This window comes from Dendropsophus ebraccatus, chromosome 9, assembly GCF_027789765.1.
Source record: "Dendropsophus ebraccatus isolate aDenEbr1 chromosome 9, aDenEbr1.pat, whole genome shotgun sequence".
Lineage (NCBI taxonomy): Eukaryota > Metazoa > Chordata > Amphibia > Anura > Hylidae > Dendropsophus > Dendropsophus ebraccatus.
In genome coordinates, this window is record NC_091462.1 from 566894 (window position 1) to 594635 (window position 27742).

Genomic DNA, 27742 nt, shown 5'->3' on the forward strand with positions numbered 1-27742 from the left:
GGATACTGTAAGGAGGTACGGCCCTATATGTACCTGGGTGTATGGATACTGTAAGGAGGTCCGGCCCTATATGTACCCGGGTGTATGGATACTGTAAAGAGGTACGGCCCTATATGTACCCGGGCGTATGGATACTGTAAGGAGGTACGGCCCTATATGTACCCGGGTGTATGGATACTGTAAGGAGGTACGGCCCTATATGTACCTGGGTGTATGGATACTGTAAGGAGGTACGGCCCTATAACTGCCCCGGGTGTATGGATACTATAAGGAGGTACGGCCCTATATCTGCTCTGGCGTATGGATACTATAAGGAGGTACGGCCCTATATGTACCTGGGTGTATGGATACTATAAGGAGGTACGGCCCTATATCTGCTCTGGCGTATGGATACTATAAGGAGGTTCGGCCCTATATGTACCCGGGTATATGGATACTATAAGGAGGTACGGCCCTATATGTACCCGGGCGTATGGATAATGTACGGAGGTACGGCCCTATATCTGCTCTGGCGTATGGATACTATAAGGAGGTTCGGCCCTATATGTACCCGGGTATATGGATACTATAAGGAGGTACGGCCCTATATGTACCCGGGCGTATGGATACTGTAAGGAGGTACGGCCCTATATGTACCCGGGTGTATGGATACTGTAAGGAGGTACGGCCCTACATGTACCTGCGATGCCCTTGCCCCTGGGGGCCACTCCGCAGTGTAGATGATGCTAATGCGCAGGAACCGGGGCAGCTGTAGGATAATGTGGTCACGGTGTAGGCACGAGGGTGATACAGCTGAGAACCGGGCTCCTGACCATGCGGGAATACTGAGCATGAGATTCTTCGTTGTCCTTAGTCAGGGCACCAATGATCCTACCAATGCCAAGGGGCAGAAACAACGGTAGTTGTATATTTATTGTAACGGTGGTAACTAGTAGTAACAGTCTCTCCGGATGCAACCGGGAATAAGGCAGAGTAATGGGTGATGCTGCAATAGGCTGTGAGAGTAACATACTGAATGATGGGAGTAGTAGTGATACTGAAGTAGAGATGCTGGGTGGAATGAGACTTGAATGAAATACTTGCTGTTGATGAATTGAGAAGATGATGATGAGAGGAACTGAAGAATGACTGAAGAATCGACACCCAGATCTGGAGAATAGATGAGAATCTTGAGGACTTGAGAATAGAACACAGCCAGGAACACTTCTGGTAATGCAGCAGAGCACCCGTATCTCTCTCCTCAGACAGGGGAGAGAGAACACACACAGAACCTGTCCCCCTGATGGTGGAGGACAAGACTGAGGTAGAGAGGAAGTCACATGGTATCCCCAGCCAAAGCTCGATGACCATTGGAGTTACCATGGAAGCAGGGGCAGTCACGTGACATCTAGCCATTTGCATCATCACACCATTAGGCATATGCAGAGGAATATACATGAGAAGTACCATACTTGAACACTGGGGGGCGACATAATACCATTAGGCACTGATACCTGAATATACATACAATAAATGAATGGAATAGCAGACCTGAATACTGCAGGGGTGACACAATACACGCAGTTTGCATAGCTTTCCAGAACAGAACTGGCTATAACAAAAGTGTAAGCATAAGAAGGCCTGTTCTGGGACACTGCATACCCGGGTGTATGGATATTGTAAGGAGGTACAGCCCTATATCTTCCCCGGTGTATGGATACTGTAAGGAGGTACGGCCCTATATGTACCCGGGTGTATGGATATTGTAAGGAGGTACAGCCCTATATCTGCCCCGGTGTATGGATACTGTAAGGAGGTACGGCCCTATATGTACCCTGGTGTATGGATACTGTAAGGAGGTACGGCCCTATATCTGCCCCGGTGTATGGATACTGTAAGGAGGTACGGCCCTATATGTACCCGGGTGTATGGATACTGTAAGGAGGTACGGCCCTATATCTGCCCCGGCGTATGGATACTATAAGGAGGTACGGCCCTATATCTGCCCCAGCGTATGGATACTGTAAGGAGGTACGGCCCTATATGTACCCGGGTGTATGGATATTGTAAGGAGGTACAGCCCTATATCTGCCCCGGTGTATGGATACTGTAAGGAGGTACGGCCCTATATGTACCCTGGTGTATGGATACTGTAAGGAGGTACGGCCCTATATCTGCCCCGGTGTATGGATACTGTAAGGAGGTACGGCCCTATATGTACCCGGGTGTATGGATACTGTAAGGAGGTACGGCCCTATATCTGCCCCGGCGTATGGATACTATAAGGAGGTACGGCCCTATATCTGCCCCAGCGTATGGATACTGTAAGGAGGTACGGCCCTATATGTACCCGGGTGTATGGATACTATAAGGAGTTACGGCCCTATATCTGCCCCAGCGTATGGATACTGTAAGGAGGTACGGCCCTATATGTACCCGGGTGTATGGATACTATAAGGAGGTACGGCCCTATATGTACCCGGGTGTATGGATACTATAAGGAGGTACGGCCCTATATCTGCCCCAGCGTATGCATACTGTAAGGAGGTACGGCCCTATATCTGCCCCAGCGTATGGATACTGTAAGGAGGTACGGCCCTATATCTGCCCCAGCGTATGGATACTGTAAGGAGGTACGGCCCTTTATCTGCCCCGGCATATGGATACTGTAACCTCAGGGGGTCTCCCCACTCTCACCTGACAGTACTCACCATTATTCTCTATGTATTTGGTCTCCTGCTTTGATTGGTCAGTGGGAACCCCGAATATCTCCACTCGCACCAGCGGATCAATAATGGAGCGCTCCCGACTGTTCTCATCCTTGGGCAGCTGCTGAGCGCTGATCACCTACAGGAGTATATAATGTCAGCACAGCAGTATATAGGCACCCTACATTAACGTATGCATATGCTTTCTATACAGCATGCTGGTATAACCTGGGTATATACTGTATATAATGATATATGTACAGCTGGTATAACCTGGGTATATACTGTATATAATTATATATGTACAGCTGGTATAACCTGGGTATATACTGTATATAATATATATGTACAGCCGGTATAACCTGGGTATATACTGTATATAATATATATGTACAGCTGGTATAACTTGGGTATATACTGTATATAACTATATATGTACAGCTGGTATAACCTGGGTATATACTGTTTATAATGATATATGTACAGCTGGTATAACCTGGGTATATCCTGTATATAATGATATATGTACAGCTGGTATAACCTGGGTATATCCTGTATATAATGATATACGTATAGCTGATATAACCAGGGTATATACTGTATATAATATATATGTACAGCCAGTAGTGGATTACAATAGGGGTGTTTCAGGCGGCAGCCCGGGGCCCTGAGCTCCTGGGGGGCCCATGACCACCCAAAAAGACTTATACTTTCAGTGGTGTACTGTCTCCTGGCTACACTTCCGCCATGATTTGCAAAAAAAATCACTTTTTAATGGCAATTTTGCACAAATCAGGACATCATGACATTATCTGTCCTGTACTATGAACGCCAGGCTAGTGCTGCCATGGTTACAGTGGGGTGGGGGGGCCCAGGCTAGTGCTGCCATGGTTACAGTGGGGTGGGGGGGCCCAGGCTAGTGCTGCCATGGTTACAGTGGGGTGGGGGGGCCCAGGCTAGTGCTGCCATGGTTACAGTGGGGTGGGGGGGCCCAGGCTAGTGCTGCCATGGTTACAGTGGGGTGGGGGGGCCCAGGCTAGTGCTGCCATGGTTACAGTGGGGTGGGGGGGCCCAGGCTAGTGCTGCCATGGTTACAGTGGGGTGGGGGGGCCCAGGCTAGTGCTGCCATGGTTACAGTGGGGTGGGGGGGGCCCAGGCTAGTGCTGCCATGGTTACAGTGGGGTGGGGGGGGGGCCAGGCTAGTGCTGCCATAGTTACAGGGGGATGGGGGGGGGCCCAGGCTAGTGCTGCCATAGTTACAGTGGGGTGGGGGGGGGGGGCCCAGGCTAGTGCTGCCATAGTTACAGGGGGATGGGGGGGGGGCCCAGGCTAGTGCTGCCATAGTTACAGGGGGATGGGGGGGGCCCAGGCTAGTGCTGCCATAGTTACAGGGGGATGGGGGGGGGGCCAGGCTTGGTTAACAGCCCGGGGCCTATGGTAAAGTTAATCCGCCCCTGTGTACAGCTGGTATAACATGAGCAAATATAGAGAAAATGTCCGCTCACCAAACTGCTGTAGTGGTTAACTCAGTTGGCCGTGGTATCCCGAAGCACGTGGAAAAACATTATTGCGGGCCACAACCCGTGAAACATCCGATAAAAGGTAAGTATCCACAGCTTCTTAAAATATAAGATTCTTTATTCCAGCATCAAAACATAAAAAAACAAAAAGTGAACAGTGAGCTAAAAAAGGCCGATGCGTTGCGAGTCGCTACCTCTTACTCAGGGAATGTGAAAGCTGTCTGATTTGCAGGCATCAGGGCTTAAGAATGAAGATGATATGAGTAATACTAGTGATGGCCTGACTAGCCCCAGTCCTACCTCCTACCGGGATGGAGTTATCCCAGCACAGGGTGGAGGAAGCGCTCGCTGATCTGTACACTCACCCTTGGGACAACACTAACAGAGAATCGAACTAGAAAAGAACGTTTGGCTACGAGAGAACTTAGGAATAATCCCTATTTAGTATTTAGAAAATGGGACAAGGGGGGTTCCGTAGTCATCCTTGACAAGGACTTATATGTACGAGGAGTCCGTGGTATCTTGGATGACACAACAACTTATAAAAAGTTACCCTGTGATCCAACAACAAAGTTACCCGGTGATCCAACAACAAAGTTACCCGGTGATCCAACAACAAAGTTACCCGGTGATCCAACAACAAAGTTACCCGGTGATCCAACAACAAAGTTACCCGGTGATCCAACAACAAAGTTACCCGGTGATCCAACAACAAAGTTACCCGGTGATCCAACAACAAAGTTACCCTGTGATCCAACAACAAAGTTACCCTGTGATCCAACAACAAAGTTACCCGGTGATCCAACAACAAAGTTACCCGGTGATCCAACAACAAAGTTCCCCTGTGATCCAACAACAAAGTTACCCGGTGATCCAACAACAAAGTTACCCGGTGATCCAACAACAAAGTTACCCGGTGATCCAACAACAAAGTTACCCTGTGATCCAACAACAAAGTTACCCGGTGATCCAACAACAAAGTTACCCGGTGATCCAACAACAAAGTTACCCGGTGATCCAACAACAAAGTTACCCGGTGATCCAACAACAAAGTTACCCTGTGATCCAACAACAAAGTTATCCGGTGATCCAACAACAAAGTTACCCGGTGATCCAACAACAAAGTTACCCGGTGATCCAACAACAAAGTTACCCGGTGATCCAACAACAAAGTTCCCCTGTGATCCAACAACAAAGTTACCCGGTGATCCAACAACAAAGTTACCCGGTGATCCAACAACAAAGTTACCCGGTGATCCAACAACAAAGTTACCCGGTGATCCAACAACAAAGTTACCCTGTGATCCAACAACAAAGTTACCCTGTGATCCAACAACAAAGTTACCCTGTGATCCAACAACAAAGTTACCCGGTGATCCAACAACAAAGTTACCCGGTGATCCAACAACAAAGTTACCCTGTGATCCAACAACAAAGTTACCCGGTGATCCAACAACAAAGTTACCCGGTGATCCAACTGGGATTATTAGTAAAACGTTCCAGGATTTGTTGGTTACAGGAGTGGAGTTGAACATTCTGAATGACAAACAGGGTCTTTATCTTTTCCCCCCTTCCCTGTCACTCCCATCTTCCATGCGTTACCCAAAACCCACAAAAATGTTCCCCCCACCGTTACGCCCTATTGTTTCTGGCATCAATTCTTTGTTGGAGCGACTTTGCGTATGGTTGGACAACTTATTGCAGCCACTGGCAGTCCGGACCATGCGGTATGTTCGAGACAGCAAGAGCTTATTAGCCAACATAGAAAAGCTTCCAGTGCTTGATAATGTATCCTGGCTGTCATGTGACCTGGTCGCTCTCTACGCCAACATACCCCATCATGCCGCTATCACAGCCTTGGCGTATCACCTCAGAAAATACAGTAACTACAGCAATGTTCTGTGTGAATTTATACTTAAAGTTACTGATTTCTTACTGACCAATCATTTTTTTCAGTTTGGAGAGGATTTGTTTCTCCAAATCCTTGGTTGCCCTATGGGCGTCTTTTTCCCCTTCTTGGGCTAATTTCTTTATGGCCTATTGGGAGGAGGTCTATCTGTGTATAAGTGTATATGCGTCCATAAGCCTTTGTTGGCCTGGTATGGACGCCACATAGATGACCTCCTCCTGATATGGCCTGGTTCACACAAGGAGGCTGTTGAGTTTGTGCGGTTTATCAATAACAATACACTTAACCTTAGTTTCACTTTTCAGTTCGAACCTTTGTCTATTTCTTTTTTGGACGTCACCCTGAAGTTTGTGGAAGTGCGGGGAATGGGGTGCTCCATGCCACAATAGCCGCCCATCACACGTTATATACTGTATATAATTATATATGTACAGCTGCTATAACCTGGGTATATACTGTATATAATTATATATGTACAGCTGGTATAACCTGGGTATATACTGTATATAATTATATATGTACAGCTGGTATAACCTGGGTATATACTGTATATAATTATATATGTACAGCTGGTATAACCTGGGTATATACTGTATATAATGATATATGTACAGCTGGTATAACCTGGGTATATACTGTATATAGTTATATATGTACAGCTGCTATAACCTGGGTATATACTGTATATAATGATATATGTACAGCTGGTATACCCTGGGTACATACTGTATATAATTATACATGTACAGCTGCTATAACCTGGGTTTTTACTGTATATAGTTATATATGTACAGCTGGTATAACCTGGGTATATACTGTATATAATTATATATGTACAGCTGCTATAACCTGGGTATATAGTGTATATAATTATATATGTACAGCTGGTATAACCTGGGTATATACTGTATATAATGATATATGTACAGCTGGTATAACCTGGGTATATACTGTATATAATATATATGTACAGCTGGTATAACCTGGGTATATACTGTATATAATTATATATGTACAGCCGGTATAACCTGGGTATATACTGTATATAATTATATATGTACAGCTGGTATAACCTGGGTATATACTGTATATAATATATATGTACAGCTGGTATAACCTGGGTATATACTGTATATAATTATATATGTACAGCTGGTATAACCTGGGTATATAGTGTATATAATTATATATGTACAGCTGCTATAACCTGGGTATATACTGTATATAATTATATATGTACAGCTGGTATACCCTGGGTACATACTGTATATAATTATATATGTACAGCTGGTATAACCTGGGTATATACTATATATCAGACATGTCAAACTCTGGCCCGCAGAGCCATTTTTTTGGCCCGCCTAAGAAATCTCTGATTACCATGCAGTTGGCCCACCGAAGTAAATTATTGGCCCGTTCAGAATGTGAAGAAAAGATCCTGTGCTGCCATTGGAGCATGTCCTGAACTGAGCCCGCCTCCCCTGCGCCAGGAGTCCAGCACAGATATGTCTCCCTCCTCACAGACCGCCCGATGTGCATGAGGGGGGAGTCAACAGGTAACCCCCTCTGCCACCGAAGCCAACGTGGAGCGGGACAGATCCGATGGGGAGAACATCGCCACCTAACTCGCTCGAGACTATAGGGGAGGGCTGGCTACTGTATAAGAGACTATGGGGAGGACTAGCTACTATATAAGAGACTATGGGGGAGGGCTGGCTACTGTATAAGAGACTATGGGGAGGGCTGGATACTATATAAGAGACTATGGGGGAGGGCTGGCTACTATATAAGAGACTATGGGGAGGACTGGCTACTATATAAGAGACTATGGGGGAGGGCTGGCTACTATATAAGAGATTATGGGGGAGGGCTGGCTACTATATAAGAGACTATGGGGAGGACTAGCTACTATATAAGAGACTATGGGGAGGGCTGGCTACTATATAAGAGACTATGGGGAGGACTAGCTACTGTATAAGAGACTATGGGGGAGGGCTGGCTACTATATAAGAGACTATGGGGAGGACTAGCTACTATATAAGAGACTATGGGGAGGGCTGGCTACTATATAAGAGACTATGGGGAGGACTAGCTACTGTATAAGAGACTATGGGGGAGGGCTGGCTACTGTATAAGAGACTATGGGGAGGACTAGCTACTATATAAGAGACTATGGGGAGGGCTGGCTACTGTATAAGAGACTATGGGGGAGGACTGGCTAATATATAAGAGACTATGGGGAGGGCTGGCTACTATATAAGAGATTATGGGGAGGGCTGGCTACTGTATAAGAGACTATGGGGAGGACTGGCTACTATATAAGAGACTATGGGGGAGGGCTGGCTACTATATAAGAGACTATGGGGGAGGGCTGGCTACTATATAAGAGACTATGGGGAGGGCTGGCTACTATATAAGAGACTATGGGGAGGGCTGGCTACTATATAAGAGACTATGGGGGAGGGTTGGCTACTATATAAGAGACTATGGGGAGGGCTGGCTACTATATAAGACTATGGGGGAGGGCTGGCTACTATATAAGACTATGGGGAGGGCTGGTTACTATATAAGACTATGGGGGAGGGCTGGCTACTATATAAGAGACTATGGGGGAGGACTGGCTACTATATAAGACACTATGGGGGAGGACTGGCTACTATATAGGAGACTATGTGGAGGGCTGGCTACTATATAAGAGACTATGGGGGAGGGCTGGCTACTATATAAGAGACTATGGGGAGGGCTGGCTACTATATAAGACACTATGGGGGAGGACTGGCTACTATATAGGAGACTATGGGGGAGGGCTGGCTACTATATAAGAGACTATGGGGGAGGGCTGGCTACTGTATAAGAGACTATGGGGAGGACTGGCTACTATATAAGAGACTATGGGGGAGGGCTGGCTACTATATAAGAGACTATGGGGGAGGGCTGGCTACTATATAAGAGACTATGGGGGAGGGCTGGCTACTATATAAGACTATGGGGAGGGCTGGCTACTATATAAGAGACTATGTGGAGGGCTGGCTACTGTATAAGAGACTATGGGGAGGGCTGGATACTATATAAGAGACTATGGGGGAGGGCTGGCTACTGTATAAGAGACTATGGGGAGGGCTGGCTACTATATAAGAGACTATGGGGGAGGGCTGGCTACTATATAAGAGACTATGGGGGAGGGCTGGCTACTATATAAGAGACTATGGGGAGGGCTGGCTACTATATAAGAGACTATGGGGGAGGGCTGGCTACTATATAAGACTATGGGGAGGGCTGGCTACTATATAAGAGACTATGTGGAGGGCTGGCTACTGTATAAGAGACTATGGGGAGGGCTGGATACTATATAAGAGACTATGAGAGGGCTGGCTACTATATAAGAGACTATGGGGGAGGGCTGGCTACTATATAAGAGACTATGGGGAGGGCTGACTACTATATAAGAGACTATGGGGAGGGCTGGCTACTATATAAGAGACTATGGGGGAGGGCTGGCTACTATATAAGAGACTATGGGAAGGGCTGGCTACTATATAGGAGACTATGGGGGAGGGCTGACTACTATATAAGAGACTATGGGGGAGGGCTGACTACTATATAGGAGACTATGGGGGAGGGCTGACTACTATATAAGAGACTATGGGGAGGGCTGGCTACTATATAAGAGACTATGGGGGAGGGCTGGCTACTATATAGGAGACTATGGGGGAGGGCTGGCTACTATATAAGAGACTATAGGGGAGGGCTGGCTACTATATAAGAGACTATGGGGGAGGGCTGACTACTATATAGGAGACTATGGGAAGGGCTGGCTACTATATAAGAGACTATAGGGGAGGGCTGGCTACTATATAAGAGACTATGGGGGAGGGCTGGCTACTATATAAGAGACTAAGGGGAGGGCTGGCTACTATATAAGAGACTATGGGGGAGGGCTGACTACTATATAAGAGACTATGGGGAGGGCTGGCTACTATATAAGAGACTATGGGGGAGGGCTGGCTACTATATAAGAGACTATGGGGAGGGCTGGCTACTATATAAGAGACTATGGAGGAGGGCTGGCTACTATATAGGAGACTATGGGGGAGGGCTGGCTACTATATAAGAGACTATGGGGGAGGGCTGGCTACTATATAGGAGACTATGGGGGAGGGCTGACTACTATATAAGAGACTATGGGGGAGGGCTGGCTACTATATAAGAGACTATGGGGGAGGGCTGGCTACGATATAAGAGACTATGGGGGAGGGCTGACTACTATATAAGAGACTATGGGGAGAGCTGGTTACTATATAGGAGACTATGGGGGAGGGCTGACCACTATATGGGACACTTGGGGGGCTGACCACTATATGGGACACTTGGGGGGCTGACTACTATATGATACTATTGGGAGGGCTGGCTAATATGTAGGGCAGTTTTGGTTGGGTTGGCTACTACAGGAGGAAATATTGGGGTGGTTGGCTGTTACATGAATTGGGGTTTAATCATGTCAAAGCAATTTATCATGTCATTTATTATAGTGCACGGGGCTGGGAGACTCACACCACTGACAGTGCCAGGAACACCGCACGCTACTCTGACAGTGCCAGGAACGCTACATTCGCGCTTCAATAATTATCAAGGTTGGCCCGCGACCTTGTTAAATTTTTTAATATTGGCCCACTGTGTATTTGAGTTTGACACCCCTGTACTACATTATCTGTACTCAGAGGGATATCACTGTGTTATCTGTGGTGTTACATACAGTAGGACTGCAGGTGACTTCTCCAGGTTGCAGAAGTTCAAACTTCATCGTGCCCTGCTGACAGTTTACTATGGGAGTTGTAGTTTTGCAGCACTACAACCCCCATCGTTTCCAACTGGCAGTTCATGATGAGAGCTGTAGTTTTTCATCTGGAGAGTCAAAGATTGATATACAATGATTAGACAATGACACAGTACAGTCCATTAATTATAGGGGGCAGTAGTGCAGTACATGAGGTGGAGGCAGTGACAGGGCATTAGAACATGGTGGCACATTAGAGTAATTGGATATAACGTTAGATATGACTTTGCCTGATCGGGTGAGATGGGGGAGGGGGGGGCAAGCTAACATTTTGCACCAGGGCCCATCAGCCTTTAGCTACACCCCTGATCAGTGCTGTGTATATAGGGGATCAGTGCTGTGTATATAGGAGCCCCCAGGGGGATCAGTGCTGTGTATATAGGGGATCAGTGCTGTGTATATAGGAGGCCCCCAGGGGGATCAGTGCTGTGTATATAGGAGCCCCCAGGGGGATCAGTGCTTTGTATATAGGAGACCCCCAGAGGGATCATTGCTGTGTATATAGGAGACCCCCAGAGGGATCATTGCTGTGTATATAGGAGCCCCCAGGGGGTGGGGGTCAGTGCTGTGTATATAGAAGGATCCCAGAGGGATCAGTGCTGTGTATATAGGGGATCAGTGCTGTGTATATAGGTGGCCCCAGGGGGGATCAGTGCTGTGTATATAGGAGCCCCCAGGGGGATCAGTGCTGTGTATATAGGGGATCAGTGCTGTGTATATAGGAGCCCCCAGGGGGATCAGTGCTCAGGGCCGGGACAAAGGGTAGGCAGGGGTAGGTGATGGCCTAGGGCGCCATCTGGTGGTTAATTACAAGGGACGCAGTAAGGAGTGAGATGCAGTAAGGAGTGAGCTCCTATCTTCCAGTCCCTGCAGTCTGGCACCATCCCCCGCCCCCCACAGCCTCTCCCAGCCAGCAACCCCCACCCCCCTCCCCACGGAGACAGACAGGGGCGGGCTGCAGGGGCCGGATGTCATTGAGGCCGCTCTGACACTCAGCTGGGGGGCCATGAACGCCCCTCCCTCCTGCTGGAAGTACGGCATCTGTTGCTGCTGATCGGTGGGATGACAGGAGCGCCCCCTGCCGTCTGATCCACCAATGAGCTCAGCAGCCAGAGCAGAGATGAGGCGCCCCTCCCCCGGCCCACCCGTCCTGTGAGTGATCTCTCGGCTTCCTTCTCTATACAGCACCATTCCTTGTACATGTGTGAGGGCTGTGACAGGACAGATGGACTCTGAGGTGGGGGCAGCAGTCCTGTCACATAGGAAGGGTGAGGGGCTCCATCTTCTTGCTGTCTCCTTATCTTGATTTGTTGGAGCTGTCAGGTTTAACCCTTACACTGCTCTTCTGTAGCTACTGTCAGAGGAATATCTGAAGCAGTGTCGGACTGGGGTACCTTGGCCCACCAGGGAAATTGATTCTTGGGGCCCACCCGACATACACAGACAAAGGCAATGTTCACACTATGGAGGAGACCGGCTGTTCCGTGACTCCGGCCGGGTCACGGAACGGCCGATCTCAGCCCAGATCATCACGTCCGGTACTTAAGTACCGGCCGGATGATCTTTCCTCCATGGAGCTCTGATGCGGGCGCATCAGCGTGCGCCCGCATCAGAGCTTCCCATAGCACAGAGTGAAGCAAGTGTCCGGAGCCGCTCGCTTCACTGTGTGAACTGCCAGGTCCTTCTGCGGACCCATAGCAAACAATGCTATGTTCCACGCCGCACATCTACGGCTGTAGTTCTGCGGCGAGAACTACGGCCGTAGATTTACGTAGTGTGAACATAGCCATAATCAGCGGCAAACCTTTCATGTTACTACAGTGACTTTGCAATGAGCTGTGTATGTGAGCAGCAATGCTAGTGCACTGCCAGTCACTTGTACAGTTGTTACTGGTTTATGCAGTTACGGTAAAACAGGATTATTTATGTAGAAACCTAAATGAAATTTCAAGAATATTGCTGCAAAAACATATGAAAAATGTCGTGTGTGAACACAGCCTCAGAAGATGAAGGAGAAAATGACCATCTAGTCTTCTCTTCTATTACAATTTCCAGCAGAGGAGACCCATGACGGTTTATTCTAGCCTCACCACAAGCTGTTGGGCTGGAATAAGACTTTTAAGGACCTTCATGAATGGCATATCAGTGGTCATTAAAGCGTTAAAGGGGTGATCCGGTAAAGGGGTGATCCGGAAGTTACAGATCAGTAAATTGCTTTACTTGGTGTATTCTCTCCAGTCTGACACAGTGAGACTGTCCAGAACTGTCTCAGAACAGCAGCAAATCCCCATAGAAAACCTCTCCTGCTCTGGACAGTTCCTGACATGGACAGAGGTGGCAGCAGAGAGCACTGTGTCAGACTGGAGAGAATACACCACTTCCTGCAGGACATACAGCTGCTGATAAGTACTGGAAGACTGGAGATTTTTAGTTAGGACCGGAAGAAGCAGATGGGAGTGCACCAGAGGATTCGGCCCCAATTTACTGAATTGCGGCGGGCGAAAACTGACATGTTCTTTGCGGCGCAGTATGGGATCCCGGCCGAAGCGTATACCATGTGTGTACTCTCCGGCCGGGATCCCATAGCAGTAAAGGCAGTGTCCTACACCGTACAGAGTACGGCCGTTGTTGCAAATGGCAACAACGGCAGTACTTTTACATAGTGTGAATCTAGCCTTATCAAGGTGTGATCTGCCATTGTATACATGTAGAAGGAAATGGCAGAGAACACCATGCGGCGCACATGGCGTATTACTGCAGAACAGATTTGTGCCAGTAGCTAAACGTGCTGCTCACCATGGGGGCTACAAGCCCAACACTGCCAGTCACTTTAGTGGTGGTTTATACACCTTGGCGCCATCCGCAGCCCTTTCCACACAACCAGGAGACTCGGTACAATCATTCCGCAGGAGAGACAGCACCAAAGTGACTTTATTCACTCCCTCTTGTGCCACTAAAATTAAAACATCACACTAGAGGGTTTGAATAAAGTCACAAAATGTTTTACTACTTTGGTGCTGTCTCTGCTGCTTTTTTAAAACTCTGTTCAGATGGAGTGCGTTATCCTACCTGATGCTGCTTATATATTTATTTTTTGAGTCGGTACAATAATTGAGAAGACGTTCGCCTTTTGGAGGTCCCAGTTGTGCAGGAGATCTGTGAGGCGTAGGCGCCGATCAGCTGATTGAGGATTCTCACATCACAGATGATAGGAGTTGTAGTAGACGTAACAGTAAAACTTTAATCAATGGATGTTTTGAGGGGAACCTTCTTCGTCAGATCTATTGAGGGTTTTCTACAAAACACATTATCCATTGATTAAAGTCTTACTGTTACGTCTACTACAACTCCTATCATCTGTGATGTGAGAATCCTCAATCAGCTGATCGGCGCCTAAGCCTCACAGATCTCCTGCACAACTGGGACCTCCAAAAGGCGAACGTCTTCTCATCACATACACACAAAATGACATACTGCAGATACACAAACATGCAGACACAACACACCTTACATACATACATCTAATCATACTAACACACACAGACACAGGACAGACAGATACAAAAGCATGCAGATTACATATATACAATATAATATCTATAGAACTACATTACATAATATACACTATATACATGGTAGATGCACACACACACACACACACAGGCACATTACATAGATATAACACTCACATGCATAAACACATGACACAGATGTACACACACACACACACACACACACACAGGCACATTACATAGATATAACACTCATGACACATGACACAGATGACAAAGACAGACAAATATACAGTACACAAAACTCCCATGTTCAGCAGGGCAGGAAGCTCCATGGAGTCCTCTGGTCTCCATCTTCACTTCCTCTTCTCCCAGCCAGACCCCGGCAGCCTGCAGCCCCTCCCCCTTCTCTTCTGCACCGACAGCACACACAGTGGCAGAAGAGAAGAGATGTCACTGCAGAGGGGAGGGGGATGGAGGGGCCCTGCAGCTGCTCCTTCTCTCTGCATCTTCCTGATAACAAGCAGGGAGCTGGGCCACACTGACTGAGTGCAGGGGGAGGGGAGGGCCCATGATTAGCTCACCGGGCGGTGCTGATGCCGATCTTTACTCCCCACAGCAGTGTGGGAGCCAGCAGGGGGCCCCCTAGAGCTCCCCATACTAAACGGGATCTAAACAGGAGGCCCCTCTCCGGCTCAGGGGCAGGGCCCAGCAAGAGGCAGGAGGGGGCAGGGCCCAACAAGAGGGAGGAGGGGGCAGGGCCCAGCAAGAGGGAGAAGGGGGCGGGGCCCAGCAAGAGGGAGGAGGGGGCGGGGCCCAGCAAGAGGGAGGAGGGGGCGGGGCCCAGCAAGAGGGAGGAGGGGGCGGGGCCCAGCAAGAGGGAGGAGGGGGCGGGGCCCAGCAAGAGGGAGGAGGGGGCGGGGCCAGCAAGAGGGAGGAGGGGGCCCACCGGGGAATCCCCCGGCTCCCCGGTGGCCCAGTCTGAGCCTGATCTAAAGTAAAGTAGTGAAAGGGTTAAACCTGACTTGCTGCACTATAAGTCACAGATAAGGAGACAGGAGCAGCCGGAGGAGGGACAGGGAGCTGTACTGGGGGTCCCTGACACACACCACACATGTGAGGGCAGCTAGTGCAGTACCTCACAGCTATCCGTCAGCATGGACATCCCCATAGACTGCAACACACTCAGAGATTGTCCCAGCCACTTCAATTCATTTACCTGGACTCATTAGTGTGGTATACTGAATTATTGTGTCCGGTGTAATGGTGCGTTTACACAGGCAGATTTATCTGACAGATTTTGGAAGCCAAAGCCAGGAACAGACTATAACCAGGGAACAGATCATAAAGGAAAGACTGAGATTTCTCCTGTTTTCAAATTCATCCCTGGCTTTGGCTTCCAAAATCTGTCAGATAAATCTGTGTGTGTAAACGCACCATAATTAATAGTGATCCAGCAGGAAGCAGTGTGAGCATAGTCACCGGCTGATGGTAACTTAATGGTCCCTGCTGCACTATGTCACATTATACCCTGACCTCCTTTTGGTGGGATTTGATAGCTATGATGCACGGCATAAACGCAGCGTGATCCTTAAAAAAAAATAAAAAAAAATATATATGTATAATATATATATATTACATCTATATTTAGGTCCCTTAGTCCCTAAGAAAAAAAGACAAACATTTCTTTAAAATAAAGTATTAAAAAAGTCCTTTCAGTGTTTTCCCCCCTTTAAAAAAAAACAACAACACAACACTGCCGTTCCGTCACTGATCGCCATGCAATGTTGCTGGGATTATTGGCCATACGGCTCCTGGTAAAGAAGTGGTGTGCTTGCTGCTGTGATTGATATGCTTTGTGAGGATATGTTCACACACAGTAGTTTTGCTCAGTATTATGCAACCAAAACCAGGAGTGGCTTAAAAACAAAGAAAGGCTACAACAGACATTCTTTTGCCGTTAAATGGCGGCCATCCACAAAATTTCAAGAATATATGAACAAAAAGACTGTGTGGGAACATAGCCTAATGTGCAATGAAGACATCGAGCAATTCTGATGCTCAAGTCGTTGACCCTGCACTATGAATGATACAGAAGTAGCATCTGAGCATCATGTCATGGGCCACAGAGAGACACAATTACTAAGAAACTACGTCTGATGCCATGCACTGCAAATACATGTGATTAGGAAAATCTGATTTCATGCACATATCTCTTATACAGCAACGCCATCAGATAGAAGTCCCGGGGGGCACCATTTGCCCTGTCTGCCTAGGGCACCAAAACTCCTTGTCCAGGCCCTGTCAGTGCTGTGTATATAGGAGCCCCCAGGGGGATCAGTGCTGTGTATATAGGAGCCCCCAGAGAGATCAGAGCTGTGAATATAGGAGCCCCCCAGGGGGATCAGTGCTGTGTATATAGGAGTCCCCAGGGGGATCAGTGCTGTGTATATAGGAGCCCCCAGAGAGATCAGAGCTGTGAATATAGGAGCCCCCCAGGGGGATCAGTACTGTGTATATAGGAGTCCCCAGGGGGATCAGTGCTGTGTATATAGGAGCCCCCAGAGAGATCAGAGCTGTGAATATAGGAGCCCCCCAGGGGGATCAGTGCTGTGTATATAGGAGTCCCCAGGGGGATCAGTGCTGTGTATATAGGAGCCCCCAGAGAGATCAGAGCTGTGAATATAGGAGCCCCCCAGGGGGATCAGTGCTGTGTATATAGGAGTCCCCAGGGGGATCAGTGCTGTGTATATAGGGGATCAGTGCTGTGTATATAGGGGGATCAGTGCTGTGTAAAAAGGAGCCCCAAGGGGGATCAGTGCTGTGTATATAGGAGCCCTCCAGGGGGATCAGTGCTGTGTATATAGGGGATCAATGCTATGTATATAGGAGCCCCCAGGGGGATCAGTGCTGTGTATAAAGGAGCCCCAAGGGGGATCAGTGCTGTGTATATAGGAGCCCTCCAGGGGGATCAGTGCTGTGTATATAGGGGATCAGTGCTGTGTATATAGGGGATCAGTGCTGTGTATATAGGAGCCCCCAGGGGGATCAGTGCTGTGTATATAGGAGCCCTCCAGGGGGATCAGTGCTGTGTATATAGGGGATCAGTGCTGTGTATATAGGGGATCAGAGCTGTGTATATAGGAGCCCCCAGGGGGATCAGTGCTGTGTATATAGGGGATCAGAGCTGTGTATATAGGAGCCCCCAGGGGGACCAGTGCTGTGTATATAGGGGATCAGTGCTGTGTATATAGGAGCCCCCAGGGGGATCAGTGCTGTGTATAAAGGAGCCCCAAGGGGGATCAGTGCTGTGTATATAGGGGATCAGTGCTGTGTATATAGGGGATCAGTGCTGTGTATATAGGAGCCCCCAGGGGGATCAGTGCTGTGTATATAGGAGCCCTCCAGGGGGATCAGTGCTGTGTATATAGGGGATCAGTGCTGTGTATATAGGGGATCAGAGCTGTTTATATAGGAGCCCCCAGGGGGATCAGTGCTGTGTATATAGGGGATCAGAGCTGTGTATATAGGAGCCCCCAGGGGGATCAGTGCTGTGTATATAGGGGATCAGTGCTGTGTATATAGGAGTCCCCCAGGGGGATCAGTGCTGTGTATATAGGGGATCAGTGCTGTGTATATAGGGGATCAGTGCTGTGTATATAGGAGCCCCCAGGGGGATCAGTACTGTGTATATAGGAGCCCCCAGGGGGATCAGTGCTGTGTATATAGGGCAGGGCCATAGCTAGGGGGGGCATGGGGGGCAGCTGCCCCGGGCGTCGAGACCAGAGGGGGCGCCATCACACGGAGCAGAGAGAGGATGACAGTGGATGAGGCAGCCTGGAAGCTCCGGCCCTCTGTCAGTGTGAGGAGACGGGGTACGATTATTACTTCATCAGCAGAGCTATTTCCCATACTGTCCCGTCTCCTGGCTGCTGTTTAGCTATAATTTGCGCAAAATCGCTGCATTTTTACCGCGATTTTCCGCAAATTAGGGCTAAACAGCAGCCAGGAGACAGGACAGGAAAGAGATGGTGAAGGACCTTGACATGTGACTATGATGTCACCGCAGGTCCTGTATGTACACTGCACTATGGAGGAGGAAGAAAGAAGATACGGTTGCGTCTAGAATGGAGTTGCTCCTGTGAGGTCCTCCCTTCAGCAACTCCATTCTAGCTCACTCACTAGTGGAGGGACTAGATTGGAGTTGCTGAAGTGAGGACCTACTAGGAGCCACTCCATTCTAGACATGTCTTCGCAGAAGTGACTAGAATGGAGTTGTTTACAAGACCTATAGGATTCTATTGTAGTAGGTGCATTATTCTGGCAGCTCATTCATAAATAGTGCTGCACAATAATTTGGACTAGACATGGAGTAAGATTCCACTTAGTGTAAATTTATATGTATTCATTTTTATATATTTTTTTATCAAATCAACCTGTTTTTCTGTAACATTGGTGTCAGTGTTACTGTTTTTGTCAGTAATTCTGGTGGTCTTTTTGTCCATTTTCAGAAAAAATGTATTTTGAAAGTCGTCTAAATGGAAAGAATACATCATTTTAAAAGCTGAAAATGTTCTGAGCTATTTTATGTGATTTCTGCTAGTATGCCTCAATAACACTCAGCACTACATCCTATATAACTTTACAGTAAAAAGTGGTCCTCCTTGCAGCCACTCCATTCTAGTCAGTTCATCATGGGGACAGCTAGAATGGAGTGGATGTATGGAGGACCTACTTATACCTGCTCCAGTTATTGCAGAAGCCATGAACCTACCAGGAGCCACTCCAGTCTAGTCCCCTCACTGCTGACCTGACTAGAATGGAGTTGCAGTAAGGAGGACCTACCAGGAGCCACTCCATTCTAGTCCCCTCACTAGTGACCTGACTAGAATGGAGTTGCTGTAGGGAGGACCTACCAGGAGCCGCTCCATTCTAGTCCCCGCACTAGTGATCTGACTAGAATGGAGTTGCTGTAGGGAGGACCTACCAGGAGCCACTCCATTCTAGTCCCCTCACTAGTGAACTGACTAGAATGGAGTTGCTGTAGGGAGGACCTACCAGGAGCCACTCCATTCTAGTCCCCTCACTAGTGACCTGACTAGAATGGAGTTGCAGTAAGGAGGACCTACCAGGAGCCACTCCATTCTAGTCCCCTCACTAGTGATCTGACCAGAATGGAGTTGCTGTAGGGAGGACCTACCAGGAGCCACTCCATTCTAGTCCCCTCACTAGTGATCTGACCAGAATGGAGTTGCTGTAGGGAGGACCTACCAGGAGCCACTCCATTCTAGTCCCCTCACTAGTGACCTGACTAGAATGGAGTTGCTGTAGGGAGGACCTACCAGGAGCCGCTCCATTCTAGTCCCCGCACTAGTGATCTGACTAGAATGGAGTTGCTGTAGGGAGGACCTACCAGGAGCCACTCCATTCTAGCTGCCTCACTGCTGATCTGACTAGAATGGAGTTGCTGTAGGGAGGACCTACTAGGAGCCACTCCATTCTAGTCCCAACACTAGTGACCTGACTAGAATGGAGTTGCTGTAGGGAGGACCTACCAGGAGCCACTCCATTCTAGTCCCCTCACTAGTGATCTGACCAGAATGGAGTTGCTGTAGGGAGGACCTACCAGGAGCCACTCCATTCTAGTCCCCTCACTAGTGACCTGACTAGAATGGAGTTGCTGTAGGGAGGACCTACCAGGAGCCACTCCATTCTAGTCCCCTCACTAGTGATCTGACCAGAATGGAGTTGCTGTAGGGAGGACCTACCAGGAGCCACTCCATTCTAGTCCCCTCACTAGTGACCTGACTAGAATGGAGTTGCTGTAGGGAGGACCTACCAGGAGCCGCTCCATTCTAGTCCCCGCACTAGTGATCTGACTAGAATGGAGTTGCTGTAGGGAGGACCTACCAGGAGCCACTCCATTCTAGTCCCCGCACTAGTGATCTGACTAGAATGGAGTTGCTGTAGGGAGGACCTACCAGGAGCCACTCCATTCTAGCTGCCTCACTGCTGATCTGACTAGAATGGAGTTGCTGTAGGGAGGACCTACTAGGAGCCACTCCATTCTAGTCCCAACACTAGTGACCTGACTAGAATGGAGTTGCTGTAGGGAGGACCTACTAGGAGCCACTCCATTCTAGTCCCAACACTAGTGACCTGACTAGAATGGAGTTGCTGTTGGGAGGACCTACTAGAAGCCACTCCATTCTAGCTGCCTCACTGCTGATCTGACTAGAATGGAGTTGCTGTAGGGAGAACCTACCAGGAGCCACTCCATTTTAGTCCCCTCACTAGTGATCTGACTAGAATGGAGTTGCTGTAGGGAGGACCTACCAGGAGCCACTCCATTTTAGTCCCAACACTAGTGATCTGACTAGAATGGAGTTGCTGTAGGGAGGACCTACCAGGAGACACTCCAGTCTAGTCCCCTCACTCATGATCTGACTAGAATGGAGTTGCTGTAGGGAGGACCTACCAGGAGACACTCCAGTCTAGTCCCCTCACTAGTAAACTGACTAGAATGGAGTTGCAGTAGGGAAGACCTACCAGGAGCCACTCCATTCTAGTCCCCTCACTCATGATCTGACTAGAATGGAGTTGCTGTAGGGAGGACCTACCAGGAGCCACTCCATTCTAGTCCCCTCACTAGTGACCTGACTAGAATGGAGTTGCTGTAGGGAGGACCTACCAGGAGCCACTCCATTCTAGTCCCCTCACTAGTGATCTGACTAGAATGGAGTTGCTGTAGGGAGGACCTACCAGGAGACACTCCAGTCTAGTCCCCTCACTAGTAAACTGACTAGAATGGAGTTGCAGTAGGGAAGACCTACCAGGAGCCACTCCATTCTAGTCCCCTCACTCATGATCTGACTAGAATGGAGTTGCTGTAGGGAGGACCTACCAGGAGCCACTCCATTCTAGTCCCCTCACTAGTGATCTGACTAGAATGGAGTTGCTGTAGGGAGGACCTACCAGGAGACACTCCAGTCTAGTCCCCTCACTAGTAAACTGACTAGAATGGAGTTGCAGTAGGGAAGACCTACCAGGAGCCACTCCATTCTAGGCCCCTCACTGCTGATCTGACTAGAATGGAGTTGCAGTAGGGAGGACCTACCAGGAGCCACTCCATTCTAGTCCCCTCACTAGTGATCTGACTAGAATGGAGTTGTTGTAGGGAGGACCTACCAGGAGCCGCTCCATTCTAGTCCCCTCACTAGTGAACTGACTAGAATGGAGTTGCTGTAGGGAGGACCTACCAGGAGCCACTCCATTCTAGTCCCCGCACTAGTGATCTGACTAGAATGGAGTTGCTGTAAGGAGGACCTACCAGGAGCCACTCCATTCTAGTCCCCTCACTAGTGATCTGACTAGAATGGAGTTGCTGTAGGGAGGACCTACCAGGAGCCACTCCATTCTAGTCCCCTCACTAGTGATCTGACTAGAATGGAGTTGCAGTAAGGAGGACCTACCAGGAGCCACTCCATTCTAGTCCCCTCACTAGTGATCTGACTAGAATGGAGTTGCTGTAAGGAGGACCTACCAGGAGCCACTCCATTCTAGTCCCCTCACTAGTGATCTGACTAGAATGGAGTTGCTGTAGGGAGGACCTACCAGGAGCCACTCCATTCTAGACAGCTCAGGAGGGAGACAGCTAGAATGGAGTTGCTTTTGGTAGGTTCTCCTTACAGCAACTTCATTCTAGTCAGTTCAGCAGTGAGACAGCTAGAATGGAGTTGGCGTATGGAGGACCTACTTACACCTGCTCGTTTGTGCAAAAATCATGAACCTACCAGGATCAACTCCATTCTAGTCAGGTCAGTAGTGAGGCAGCTAGAATGGAGTGGCTCCTGGTAGGTTCATGGCTTCTGCATTGACTGGGGCTGGTATAAGTAGATCCTCACCACCAGGTGTATCCTCTCCTCTGAGAGGGCATATATTCTAGCATGTTTAGTACTGTAATGTCTAGAACACAGCTGAGGGCCAAAGTCTGACACCTGTTATAAACTACATTTCCCATCAGGACATACCTGTCCTGGCATGATGGGAATTGTAGTTTTGCAACTGCTGACACCTCGGGTCTAGAATGTTCCCTTTTCTCTGAGTTCCTGACTCTGATTCAGTATTGAAATGTCTAGTCCGTATCCTCTCCTCTGAGCGTATCCTCTCCTCTGAGCTTCTCACTGAGCGGGCAGTATTACACAGCATGATTATGAGGTAGGGCTGGGCGATATTGGGCTAAATCAATATAGCAGTTAATCGCACACGTAGCCGCGTTAACAATAATTGAACAATAATTCTGACACAGGCAGCACGGTGGCTCAGTGGTTAGCACAGTAGCTTTGCAGCACTGGGGACCTGGGTTCAAATCCCACCAAGGGAAACATCTGCAAAGAGTTTGTATGTTCTCTCCGTGTTTGTGTGGGTTTCCTCTGGGTACTCCGGTTTCCTCCCACACCCAAAAACATACTGATAGGTGAAAAGGTGAATCTGTGTGTGCTATACAAATAAACAACTTTTATTATGACATGCCAAATTGGCCATATTTTGATTCTAAAAAGTGAAGGAAAAAAAAAAAAAAAAAAGAACTCACTGAGCAGCAACACAAGGCCGGGCCATATAGTCTATTATCATTATTATTTGTTATTATTAGGAGTTTCAGCAGAGACCTGAACATGTATACACAGGTATACAGCTATGTACTCACTACAGGATGTGTATATACACAGGTATACAGCTATGTACACACTGCAGGACGTGTATACACAGGTATACAGCTATGTACTCACTACAGGATGTGTATATACACAGGTATACAGCTATATACACACTGCAGGACGTGTATACACAGGTATACAGCTATGTACTCACTACAGGATGTGTATATACACAGGTATACAGCTATGTACTCACTACAGGATGTGTATATACACAGGTATACAGCTATGTACTCACTACAGGATGTGTATATACACAGGTATACAGCTATATACACACTGCAGGATGTGTATATACACAGGTATACAGCTATATACACACTGCAGGACGTGTATACACAGGTATACAGCTATGTACTCACTACAGGATGTGTATATACACAGGTATACAGCTATATACACACTGCAGGACGTGTATACACAGGTATACAGCTATGTACTCACTACAGGATGTGTATATACACAGGTATACAGCTATGTACTCACTACAGGATGTGTATATACACAGGTATACAGCTATATACACACTGCAGGACGTGTATACACAGGTATACAGCTATGTACTCACTACAGGATGTGTATACACGGGTATACAGGAAACATCTGCAAAGAGTTTGTATGTTCTCTCCGTGTTTGTGTGGGTTTCCTCTGGGTACTCCGGTTTCCTCCCACACCCAAAAACATACTGATAGGTGAAAAGGTGAATCTGTGTGTGCTATACAAATAAACAACTTTTATTATGACATGCCAAATTGGCCATATTTTGATTCTAAAAAGTGAAGGAAAAAAAAAAAAAAAAAGAACTCACTGAGCAGCAACACAAGGCCGGGCCATATAGTCTATTATCATTATTATTTGTTATTATTAGGAGTTTCAGCAGAGACCTGAACATGTATACACAGGTATACAGCTATGTACTCACTACAGGATGTGTATATACACAGGTATACAGCTATGTACACACTGCAGGACGTGTATACACAGGTATACAGCTATGTACTCACTACAGGATGTGTATATACACAGGTATACAGCTATATACACACTGCAGGACGTGTATACACAGGTATACAGCTATGTACTCACTACAGGATGTGTATATACACAGGTATACAGCTATGTACTCACTACAGGATGTGTATATACACAGGTATACAGCTATGTACTCACTACAGGATGTGTATATACACAGGTATACAGCTATATACACACTGCAGGATGTGTATATACACAGGTATACAGCTATATACACACTGCAGGACGTGTATACACAGGTATACAGCTATGTACTCACTACAGGATGTGTATATACACAGGTATACAGCTATATACACACTGCAGGACGTGTATACACAGGTATACAGCTATGTACTCACTACAGGATGTGTATATACACAGGTATACAGCTATGTACTCACTACAGGATGTGTATATACACAGGTATACAGCTATATACACACTGCAGGACGTGTATACACAGGTATACAGCTATGTACTCACTACAGGATGTGTATACACGGGTATACAGCTATATACACACTACAGGATGTGTATATACACAGGTATACAGCTATGTACTCACTACAGGATGTGTATATACACAGGTATACAGCTATGTACTCACTACAGGATGTGTATATACACAGGTATACAGCTATGTACTCACTACAGGATGTGTATATACACAGGTATACAGCTATGTACTCACTACAGGACGTGTATACACGGGTATACAGCTATGTACACACTACAGGACGTGTATACACAGGTATACAGCTATGTACACACTACAGGATGTGTATACACAGGTATACAGCTATGTACTCACTACAGGATGTGTATATACACAGGTATACAGCTATGTACTCACTACAGGATGTGTATATACACAGGTATACAGCTATGTACTCACTACAGGATGTGTATATACACAGGTATACAGCTATGTACTCACTACAGGATGTGTATATACACAGGTATACAGCTATGTACTCACTACAGGATGTGTATATACACAGGTATACAGCTATGTACTCACTACAGGATGTGTATATACACAGGTATACAGCTATATACACACACTGCAGGATGTGTATATACACAGGTATACAGCTATATACACACTGCAGGACGTGTATACACAGGTATACAGCTATGTACTCACTACAGGATGTGTATATACACAGGTATACAGCTATATACACACTGCAGGACGTGTATACACAGGTATACAGCTATGTACTCACTACAGGATGTGTATATACACAGGTATACAGCTATGTACTCACTACAGGATGTGTATATACACAGGTATACAGCTATATACACACTGCAGGACGTGTATACACAGGTATACAGCTATGTACTCACTACAGGATGTGTATACACGGGTATACAGCTATATACACACTACAGGATGTGTATATACACAGGTATACAGCTATGTACTCACTACAGGATGTGTATATACACAGGTATACAGCTATGTACTCACTACAGGATGTGTATATACACAGGTATACAGCTATGTACTCACTACAGGATGTGTATATACACAGGTATACAGCTATGTACTCACTACAGGACGTGTATACACGGGTATACAGCTATGTACACACTACAGGACGTGTATACACAGGTATACAGCTATGTACACACTACAGGATGTGTATACACAGGTATACAGCTATATACTCACTACATGATGTGTATATACACAGGTATACAGCTATGTACTCACTACAGGATGTGTATATACACAGGTATACAGCTATATACACACTGCAGGACGTGTATACACGGGTATACAGCTATGTACTCACTACATGATGTGTATATACACAGGTATACAGCTATGTACTCACTACATGATGTGTATATACACAGGTATACAGCTATATACTCACTACAGGATGTGTATATACACAGGTATACAGCTATGTACTCACTACAGGATGTGTATATACACAGGTATACAGCTATATACACACTGCAGGACGTGTATACACGGGTATACAGCTATGTACACACTACAGGACGTGTACACACAGGTATACAGCTATGTACACACTGCAGGACGTGTATACACAGGTATACAGCTATATACACACTGCAGGACGTGTATATACAGGGGGTCACATAGGGATAGGGGTATATGACTATACGGGGGGGGCACATAGGGATGGGGGGGCGGATAGAGGTGTATTACTACAAAGGGAGGGGTGGATAACTATACAGAGGGCACATAGCGATGGGGGGCGGATAGAGGTGTATTACCATTAAAGGGAGGGGTGGATAGAGGTGTATTACTATACGGGGGGGGGGGAACATAGGGATGTGGGACGGATGGAGGTTTATTACTATACAGGGAGGGGTGGATAGAGGTGTATGACTATATGGGGGTTTATAGGGAGAGGTGTGTATGACTATATGGGGGGCTTACAGAGATAGGGGGATAGGGGTGTATAACTATACTGGGGGAATGACTATACAGGGGGCACATAAGGATAGGGGTGTATGACTATACAGGGGGTTATAGGGATAGGGGTGTATGACTATATGGGGGGGTTATAGGGATAGGGGTGTATGACTTTATGGGGGGCTTTTAGGGATATGGGGATAGGGGTGTATGACTATACGGGAGGGGGGGGATTCTAGGGATAATGGTGTATGACTATACAGGGGTGGGCACATAGGTATGGGGATGTATTACTATATGGGCCCAGCACACAGTATATGAGCACTCACAGCTCAGGCAGAGACCTGGGGCAGGCTGGGGGTACACAGCAGCTGCAGCACCTGAGCACTCAGAAGGAGAAGAGGATCTGCAGGCGCTGGCAGCTGCTTCCTTCCTCCAGCCTCCGGAGCAGGTACAGCAGCTCCTTCCTGCAAGGTAGTGACAGCTCCCGGTCACAGAACCCCGCACGTCCGCAGGAAAGAGCTGCTGCATCTCCCACATGTACAGCTGATAGCGTGCCCCAGCGTGTCCGATCGCAAATCGGGGGACACTGCGGCCGCCATGCCAGAGCCACAAGTGTGCGCACACTGAAACTGGAGCCTCACACTGAAAACAGAGGACCAGGAAGACAGGCAGGAGGCTAGACGACTGGCTGCCATTTGCAGGACGCAACTGTACTGACGGCCCGACCCGGGCGTGGGGGGGGATGGCGCTCAGACCGGATGCGTGCGCGGGGAGGGGGGGGGGGGCTGGGCACTCTGACACGACGGATCGGGCGCGGGAAGGCTGCGGTGGGGGGGGGGGGGCACTCTGACGTGACAGACCGGGCGCAAGGGTCTGGGGTCGGGCACTCTGACGTGACGGATCGGGCGCAAGGGTCTGGGGTCGGGCACTCTGACGTGACGGACCGGGCGCAAGGGTCTTGGGTGACTGTAACGGGCTGGGCGCGGGGGGGTGCTCTGACTGGACGCGAATGGGACGGGTGTGGGTGGTTGTTGTGCTCTGCCGGGCTGCTCAGACAGGGAGTTACAAATATACCGCAGATACCGTCCTGGCAAAGTTGAGGTTGGTTAACCGACGCCAAAGACGGTATCGGTATTTTTGCG

At 47.9% G+C, this 27742-nt stretch overlaps 1 protein-coding gene across 1 annotated transcript in view; it reads right to left on the reverse strand.

The window, feature by feature from the left end:
- The window catches only part of PLCD4 (phospholipase C delta 4), a 204425-nt gene that overhangs the window by 19113 nt on the left and 157570 nt on the right, over positions 1 to 27742 (reverse strand). The window contains exon 14 of the mRNA XM_069982245.1: positions 2691 to 2826. Coding sequence (XP_069838346.1) covers positions 2691 to 2826 — 136 coding nt within the window. The remainder of the gene's footprint in view (positions 1 to 2690; positions 2827 to 27742) is intronic.